The sequence below is a fragment of the Heliconius melpomene genome, chromosome 15, assembly GCF_056956725.1.
Source record: "Heliconius melpomene rosina isolate 202511_hmr_F chromosome 15, ASM5695672v1, whole genome shotgun sequence".
NCBI classification, from domain to species: domain Eukaryota; kingdom Metazoa; phylum Arthropoda; class Insecta; order Lepidoptera; family Nymphalidae; genus Heliconius; species Heliconius melpomene.
In genome coordinates this window covers 3,528,153-3,538,253 of record NC_140403.1, presented here as the reverse complement: position 1 = coordinate 3,538,253, position 10,101 = coordinate 3,528,153, and the positions used below count along the sequence as shown (strand labels likewise).

At 32.0% G+C, this 10,101-nt stretch overlaps 1 protein-coding gene across 1 annotated transcript in view; it reads right to left on the bottom strand.

Moving 5' to 3' along the window:
• Positions 1 to 436: 436 nt before the first annotated feature.
• LOC146531338 (cell adhesion molecule Dscam2-like) overlaps positions 437 to 10,101 on the bottom strand; it is a 47,884-nt gene continuing 38,219 nt past the window's right edge. Inside the window, exons 30-34 of the mRNA XM_085198232.1 lie at positions 9,446 to 9,671; positions 4,006 to 4,103; positions 1,345 to 1,497; positions 1,077 to 1,148; positions 437 to 581 (exon numbers count right to left, since the gene is read on the bottom strand). Coding sequence (XP_085054358.1) covers positions 556 to 581; positions 1,077 to 1,148; positions 1,345 to 1,497; positions 4,006 to 4,103; positions 9,446 to 9,671 — 575 coding nt within the window. The 3' untranslated portion in view covers positions 437 to 555. The remainder of the gene's footprint in view (positions 582 to 1,076; positions 1,149 to 1,344; positions 1,498 to 4,005; positions 4,104 to 9,445; positions 9,672 to 10,101) is intronic.

Sequence of the window (10,101 nt, the reverse complement as noted above, 5' to 3'; positions counted from 1 at the left end):
GGACGGAAGTGTTTTATTGGGAAAGAGTTGTTGAATGTTCTAACACTAGGTTCCCACCTTCCCTCTGTGTACGCTGATATGTGCTGCATGAATTTTTTTTTTTTTGTAAAATGAAGAACATTAACGAAGACAATCAATGTGGTAAGCGCAATGATTATCAATTCTTTTCTCAATCAGGGGGAATGAGTTTTTCACTTCCCTGTTCAGGTAATTCAAATTGTGCCGTTAATTTCCGACAATTTCCTTCCATCTCTTGAATTATTAGATTTCTTGACTCTCTTTTCTTTCTTCTTTCCTACCCTACTAATTATGAGATAAAGCGTGAAGCTGTATAAATTTCAACTTTTATTTTTTTTTCTATTTCTTATAATATAAATTATACTTAATATAATATCATATAATTTAAAAGGGAAGGGGTAAGAAATAAAAGAGAACCTTCATAATATAAATAGACAATATTATTGTAAAAATGTTTGTATACATATTAATATGTATAACTGAATTTTCTAATTAAAGTGACTAGATATTTTTTACTAAATAATTTGGCAGTTTACTTCAACTTCCCGAGTCTTGTGAGCAGCCTGTGTGAGAGAAAATACGAATATTATATCGTTTTTTTATAAATAGGTATATATTAGAAAGCCAGTCGTGGTGCAGGAGTGTGACAAGCATGTAACTGTCGCTATATGTGGGTTCGATTTCCACTCAAGGAATTCGATATTTAATACTTTCATATCTTCACTTTGGTGTCAGATCAAAGTAGGGAGCAGAGTGTCTTAACACTAGACTTACACTACATGCGGGATACAGCGTGAAGTTTAAAAAAAGTATATATTATAAACAATATATGAGGCCGCCTCGGTGCAGGGAAACAGCTTACGATAATATATTATAGGTAATTTATTTTTATTTCTCCACTCTAGCAGACAAAGTATTATCTCGTTACCAGATCAAGGAAAAAGAAAATAATAAGCAATTCATCCCCCGAATGCAGATCAGACCCACAACTACCGTGTTTACAGTGTGCCACAGCGGCACTGCGCCACCACGGGTTCAATATAATAATAATAGTTTACCGTGATCAGGGCAGTAATGTCTTCGTCGTCGTCGCCGTCGTTGAGCTTCGCAAGCGTCCACACAAGTTTCCTCTGTTGGACGATTTAAATATTTAAGATAGTATATAAAATCAGTTAGTAAAAAAGTTTTCTTTCATGTAAATAATACAACATATTATCGGCAAAGTTGAAGTGGAAAAATAATGTCTTAACATCATTCCCTTTCCTGACACCACCAGGTGTCGGTGAGGCTAACAGAATTAACCTAAAAAAAAGCTATAAAAATCACCATCACAACAGCTAGGGTGCGCAGGCGGTGCCGCGTCGTCCTCGTGCCGTGCGAGCGCGCGCAACTGCAGCGTGTAGGCGCGCGAGCCCCCGCCGGCCAGCCCGTCGCCCGCGCCGCCCGCGAACGTGGCGTACGGACTTATTTCATATACATCTAACAAAATATAGAATTATTTTTCAAAAGACTTAATAAACGCGAGGGTTGTGGGGTCGATTCCCTCTAGAAACAATGAAGTATTTAATATTTTCATTTCCTTGTTCTAGTAGCTTGTAATAGCAAGTGAAAGCATGAAGGTGAATGCCGCCAGTCAACATGCAATATCTCATAAATACAGCAAAAAGTGGGAAACAAAGTTACTTAACACTAGGTTTCCTTTGCCTACCCTGCTATATGCGAGAACGCGACGCTTAAAACATTTTAATATAAATATAATATAATCTTGGTTCTGTATAAATTTTAAAAACTTGCTGAAGAATAGATATATAAATAATTTACATATTATACTAACTATTATACTAATACTAGCGGCCCGCCCGCGGCTGCGCCTGCGTGAACTACGTTATTATTAATTTCTGTCTCCATGAGTACCTATGTCTTATAAGTTGATGTCCATGCAAAATTTGAGACTCCCAGCATTTGTAGTAACGCAGTTTCATACAAACTATCAGCCCCAAAAACAACCCCTTAGAAGTCGAATATTACAAATTCCAGTCTTAGCGAGCACCTGGGTCATAATCAGAAAAAGTGCACATTTTGTGTCTTTTCTTGTCCCGCTACTTTGAATGCGTTTTAAAAATACAATTTTAAAGATAATTTAAATATTTTGCCATTTAAGATAAATTTACTTATTAACTTAAAGATTTTTGTAATATCTTAAATGTATTAAGGCTATTAATAGTATTTTTTGTTAGTTGCAAAAAACTTTTCAAAATGCTTCCATACAATTTTTCGTGTCCCATTCACCACTTTACTTTTTAAAAATTGGTTTGTTACGAATATTTATGGTTTTATTTGATTTCAGATATGTTTATATTACTTTACTTTATGCATAATATTAAATAGAACTACTTTTATTGATACATTATTTAATAAATAATATATATTAATTAACTAAATTTGTCCCAAAATATTGTCTTTTCGTTACTCAGGGCTAGTAACGTACAATTAAATTATGAACGCAATTATTTTGAATGGTGTTTAATATTATTCTTTATTGTGGCACCATTATTCTAAAAGTCAATGCTGTCGTAGCTACAACCAGTAGTGTTCTCGCAGCAGTTGAGGGGTTCAAATGTTTTAAAGGGAATGCGTAAAATTACATCTCAGGGTTATAAACGGCTTTTATTTTGGTAAGTATTCTATAATTTGGTTTTCTTGTTTATGTTATTTGCTTCTTTTTACAAAATCTCAAAAAAGAACGTCAGTGCTTGCACATGCAACACGTGGCTTATGAGCAAATATTTAAAAAGGTTAGAATTTCTCAGACTTCATTCTCAATTTCGTTATATTTCGTTACGTAACGAAACTGAGAAAATATGAAGCCTAGTTCACAATTACGGTACCAATGTTTTCTTATATATGTTTATAATAAAATTTTATCGAACCGGTGCTTGTATATGGAAGATATGTATATAAGAAAAAAAAATTGCTGGCATATGAAAAAAATTATTAGTGACTTTTCATAACGTAAAGTAACCAAAAATAATGATTTTAAGTTTTTTTGCTTGTTTGCTTGTTTGTCTATGTGTTTGTGCACGCTAATCTCAGAAACAGCTGAACCGATTTAGTTAAAATTTATTTTTATTCTTTCTGAAATTAGTTGTGATTTTGTGATTATTATTTTTTGATATATATTTTTGTATTTTCAGTAAGCGTAAGCTCCTATGTCAAATGCTGAAACAAATGCTTTTTTTTTTTAGATTCTATATCTATCGAACGTCTTAAAAAGACCAATCCTATTAAATATGAAGATATGCGGAATAAACACTTACAAAGCATTAAACTTAATTCCAATGATAACGACTCAAATTTTGATATATTTTAAAGTGAATTTAATTTTATCATTAACTTTGTGATCTCTAACTAGAAATATAAGTTTATTACGTTACGAACTAGCATTATTATATTGTTAATATTCTCACTTTGTTATGTTTTCTTCTTACATTTATAATCTGTTAATTCAACGATTGAACCTTTAAAATTTTGATCTGTGTCTCATTAAATAAAAAAAACAATAGTTTTATTCATATAATATCGTTATTTTGTTGTGTATAATGCCTTATGTCATCAGTTTCGTAACAAACATTATCAGTGTTGTTACTTATCAGTTACGTTACGAATTCGAAAATGTCCACTTTTCTGATTATGACCCACCTACGTCCTATAAATAACTCCTATGCAAAATTTGGGATTCCTAGCCTAGGACTTGTAGTTTCTGAGATTTCGTGATGAGTGAGTGACCTTTCGATTTTATATATATAGATATGCAAACATTCTATACAATTACTTTTAAGAAAACGTAAAAAAAATTGAACGTAGCGGGGCTTTGAAAATGTAAAAATATTCTAGTAACTTCTTTTATAAATAGAAAACATAAATTAAACATAAAATAACATTATTTCACATCTTTAAAAAGATAAACTAAATGAGCTACAATCTCACCTGGGGGGTCTGGAGGCAGCTTCGGGTGCTGGGGCGGGCGGTACGTGCCGCAGCCCGGCTTGTCGGTGGTGACCACACGAGCTACAGCACCGTCGCTCCTGGTACAAAAGAACCACTTTACTATGGAAAACTTCACTTAGTCATTTGCCTTTGTAAAATGTTTAACTATTCTCTTTGGTACGGGCGACGACTCGTGGTCGACCTGGACTTTTCTCATTTTTAAATATATTTTTTCCCTATTAAAAACGCCCAAAATTTTAGAAAATCAGAGAAAAGGAGAGAAAATTTCAGTTTCACGATAATAATAAATCACTAAAAATAACTTATTATAAACTTATTACGATCTAAAATATTTGTATTTGTTGAAGTTATTATTTTTAAGTCCAACATAAAAAATATAATTTATGGTTTGTTTACAACTACAGATATTATCTACTTGACTACCAACGTTAAAAACAAATGAACATTTCAAATTTCATACTTCAAAAATAATTATTTGTTTTTGTTACAAATTACAGTACACTGTAGGGTATATTATTGTAAACATTAATATAACGAGGACTTGAGTGCCTCTCGAGCGGTGGATCGCCTCTTAGAATAGCAAAGTAAATGTAGTGACACAAAATCCCAACATATTTTACTATGGAGCTTTAAGCTCTTTAATGAAGAGCATAAATAAACCACAATGTTTTAACAGAAGCTTCGTAATATTAGTACTAAAATGATGTGAAGATGTAAGGTTTTATTACAAGATTTGATATTAAGGCTGTGTCTTCTACACAATTTGCAGAGGAACCTGAGTGATAACATTCTCCGTTCCCCACTTTTCACTGAACTCTGGAAGTATTGCGTGTTGAGTTGCGGAACTCAACGCCGCACTTTGCCTCGACAATAGAGCGAGGAAATCAAAATATTTAATTTCTTCGAATGGGAATCAAACCCACAACTTATCGCATTTACAGTACAAATAATTTCAAGTATATTTTCTAATCCACATTTTATATTAGCAAATAAATTTTACAAACTGCCAACGCAAATAAGAATTAATATAAGTACAGATTATATTATATCAATATTTCTTAAATTTTATCATAATCTGACATTCATGATGAATAAATATGAATGAATAAATATATAAAAGATTCCCAATTTCATTTCATCTTCAGTACGAAGAAATAGACTTCCCGTATTACTGTCAACCCGAAGTCATTTTTCATGTATTATCAGATTTTACTTATATTTATTTTTTAAATTATATTTGACAACCATTAAGGTAACCATATAAAAATTCGATAAACATTACTTCATTTTTTATGTTAAATACGATATCAAAGCGAGTGTGGAGCGCGAGCTATAAATAACATCTAAAAGCTTTCGCTTCTAATATAAAGTTGTATTTAATATAAAGTAAACATTTTAAAAGCACATACTTACATATATAAATTAAAAATTTACTTTCAAAATAAGGTTTGATATAATTATTAAATTACTGTTTTATATGTATAGACTGAGATCCCAGGGCCCCCAGAGCTACGTCATTTTAGCAAAGCAGAAATTTTAAGGATTAATAGTCTAATATTTACTTAAGACCATATGCATACTCTAACTTGAAAGTGGGGACCTATCAGAGATAGTACCAACCTAAGATACACGTCCAGCTACTATTTTTAAAGCAGACGATCTATACATAATAATTTTACAGAGCTTAATAAGACAGAAACTGAAATTAAAAACATTTTCATTTCTGGAAATACCCATTCAACTCACATTCAAATAAAATTTATAAATATGGTAAATATTTTATGGTAAATACTCATTCAACTGTAAATAAACTGTTAAAATTTGACCACAATTTTCATATCCAACTATTGACCTAGTACAGTATAGCGAGTGTATTACAATATATAAAATGTAAACATACGTTACATTAATAGCAACAGTAAGTAAACTAAATAAGCCCTCCACATAAAGCTCGACGTGCGACATCCATCACGTATGTATGTATGTTTATCCCACGAACAACTCGTATAACTCGTGAACTATAATGCATACATTTTACGATACCATAGCATAATAAAACATTTATAGCCCTATTTGTTGAAATACGATTTCGTCGTTACTTTTTTTTCGTCGCTTTTTTATGATGTCATAAAAAACAAATTACACTTATTTACAATATTATTGGGTGAAATAAAATATCTATAGAACTATCAATTGTATGCGGAGGGTAGGCAGGAACCTAGAAACACAGTGTTAAGATTTCTCTTTATTTACTTAGCACGTTATAATAATAACAATATCCAAGAAATGTAAGCTAAAATGTTGTCTATTTAGTTTCAACAATTCAATATCAGATTTATAAGAAAAAACCCTGTGCACATTATATAAGATAGTAACCACGCCCTTTTAAATGCTATTAAAATATGTTTTTTTTTACAAATTTAAGAAAATTTAAGTCTTTTAGAACATAATATATATATTTAATTATAAATTATACAATATAGGTAGTAGGTACGTATTATATCAAAAATTTCTCCATTTTACAAACTCTACTTTTAGTTAACTAAAAAAGGAAAAGAATTAACAATCAATTCCAATTGTATTCGAACCCGCAGCTATCATCATACGATATACAATAATCATTTACAGAATATACAATAATCATTTACAGAATATACAATAATCATTTACAGAATATAAATGAAAATCAACAGAGCTCGTTCTTGTTGATATTTGTTAAATGTAAAGCGATGTAACTACATTCACCGCCAATTAAACGAATGGTGCGATATTATCACGTGAGGGAGGTCACAGCCGCTGTTGCATACTTAACGAGTGGACTCACACCAATTTCACTAACAAGTATATATATTTAAATGAAAAGCCTAAAAAAAATTAAATGAAGTTATTACATTTAATGCGATTATCGTATACATTTTTTTTGTATCACTATGTATCACGCACATAACAGGGTAGAAAGAAGGAACCTAGTGTTAAGGCACTTCGTTCCCATTTTCGCTGAATTCTAGAGGCATTAAGCGTTGAATGGCGAAACTTATCGCCGCGTGGTCGCCTCAATACCAGTAGAAACGAAAATATTGAATATTTCATTTCCTCGAGTGGGAATCGAACCCACAACCTGTCGCTTTTATAGTCAGACCGTGCCCCTACGCCACGATTGGCCTTAAATTATTTTGGAAGAAACGTACTTCAGTAGTTGTTTACAGCACGAAAATTTTATTCTTATATTTTATTTCTTAAGAACGAGAACAGTAAATGTATCTATAACAAACTGTCAATTTCTGATGGGGGTGGTATTTAAATTTAAATTCTATTATACAGCTTTACGCTATATCCCGCATAAACCAGGTTAGACAAAGCGTGTTAGCATTGCATGTTAAGTGGTGAAACTCAACGCCGGGCTTTTGCCTTGGTGCTATAGCGAGGAAATGATAATTAATAAATAAAAATAATAATTCATTCTCTCAAGTGGGAATCGAACCCACAACTGTCGCGTTACAGTCGCACCCTTGTGCCATTACACCACGTTCCATTAATTTATCACATTCATTCCTAGCATCACTTTTACGAAATATCTTTTTTTAATTTGTTTTTTCAATGGCCTGCTTTTGCGATGACAGATGAAATTTCTTATAACGATGACAGATGTAAATTTAATTTTTAAATTTGCTTCTTTACGTTAGCATTTGTCAATGTCACTTTTGTATTGTCTTTTAGGGAAATCAAGGCGAGCCCTTTCTTTACCTTTTTATACATTTATCACCACAGCTTAAAAATAATAATTGAACAATTTTAGGTAAAGTATTTTTTTTTAATTAACAATAAATAATAGTTTGGACGTATCATCCAATTTCTTTTTAATCTATCCCGAAGAAATGTATGAAAATAATACAAATTTGGAAAGTTCTATAAAACAAGGAAAGACTACAACAACTACTACCAGTCCACATACAAAAAAGGACAACAATTAAATATAAAATATTATTTTTTCATAAAAAAGCGTCATATGAAATCTCACTGAGAGAGAGCTGTCTATCGAATCCTACGTCAGCTCCTCGTCATCGAGAATATCGCATTTTCACTCACAAAGGAATCTCTTTTATCAGCATTATTCGATTCATCCTTTATTTTAAGCACATTGAAGCACTCCTGCTGTTTTTTATCTTTTTAGTTATAAAACTATACCTAAGTTTAAAAACAACGCCGGTATGCGCGACAGATAGTGGGTTCGATTTTCACTCGGGAAAATGAAATGTTTAATATTTTCATTTTCCTTGCTTTGCAGTGACTCACTTTTCACACTCAACAAGCCGCCATTTTCTGAGTCTGAGTAACATAATATATTACTTGCTATTGAAATTTTCCGCAAAACAAATGGGATTGGGAAATGTCTCAATGGGAACGGAAAGTCTTAATACTATGTTCCCAGTTTCCCTTGCTTACCCTGCTATGAGTGGGTACAGCGTGAAGCTAAATAAATGTTTCTAGGTAAATATAAAAAAAAATTGAGAATTTCATCTAATTTCTAAAAGAATTGGTTCGTAATCTTATCTGTAACATGGATTTTTACTAAAGCTAGTTAATACTAAAATATGTTTTGAACGCTTAGAAATAAAAAATGAAAGATGAAAATAAGATCTTTTCATTGAATAACAAGTCTAATTTAAAAACATCTAGATTCGAAGTATTTTTTCAATATATTTATATTATTGATATAATTCCATAGCTTGAAAAATATTCTTAGTGACATTCTAATGTAAATCTTTTTACCTAGACAAAGTCATTAGAGGGAAGGTCAAACAACTCGCAGCTGAAGTCTGTATAAATTTATTTTTAGCCCTATTGTTCAGTGAAACCTTTTTAGCCCTAAATAACTGTAGGGCCAATTTAAAATGTAACTACAGAGAGGCAAACAATGTTATGAAAAATATGTAACCAGTACAATAAATAAATTAAAAATGGCTGTATACTTTTACTTCGTACTGATGTAGGGTATATGTCCATATAGGAACCCTAGAAACCGCTCCTTTCACTCCGCAGAGTGTGAATTTTATCCCGAGAGAACATAGAACTTGGCAGCCATGTAGATCTCCCCTTTTTTTCGGTGAAGTCGAGAACGACGCTTTACTTAACATTTTACTTTACTCTCATTTCATATTCATTTTTTTATAGGATTTACTTTTTATGTACCCAAGAAATAAATAACTTAAAATATTATTATTCATTATTTAAACCATAATATTTACCACATACTGTCACGTTTAAACAAATATATAAAAAACAGTAAAACTAAATCTACATTACAATTGAGGGATCATGGCCGCCCTGAAGCTAATAACTGCTTACAGAATTATTTTCTTACTTTTAAGGGAACAATGCGCAAAAATTAAAAAACCCTAAATTACCGTACTGTACATACCTTTTCCTCCTCAGCAGTATGGCCAATATCGTCAAAGCAGCAAGACTGAGGGCGGCGCACAACGCAAGTAACAACGCGAGCTCCCCCGCAGTGGCAGGGAAAGGCGCGTCCACCTCCTCCGCGTACCCTTCCGCGAGGGTAGTTGTGAATTCATATATCTCACGAGTCCACCCCGCTTCGTTGGTAGCTCGAGCTGATACGCGGTATCTTGTGCCGGGTGTCAGACCTGTATAATGATTTAGTGGTTAATATAGCTTCACGTGTTTTTCTGCATATCAGGGTAGGCACAAATAAATAGTGTTCAGGCACTCCATTCCCCACTTATCGCCAATTTTAGAGAAATTGTGTGTTGAGTAGGAAAATTTACGTATGTATCTAGAAAATAATTAACTCAATGAAAATATTCTCGCACAGTCTGTAATCAGTTTATATAATATTTTTTTTATTTTTTGCACTTTCTTTTAAATTAAAATCCAAATATTGTCAAAAATATTATATTTAAACAGGTAATTCATAGAAGATGAAGACAGTTTTGATTTTCTTGCATGGCAACTTCACATAAATATATACACTTAGACGTTTGTACTATAATAAAATAACAACTTAATGAACAACAGACGTTTCCATATTTATAAATAAACAATGTTTATCTAATT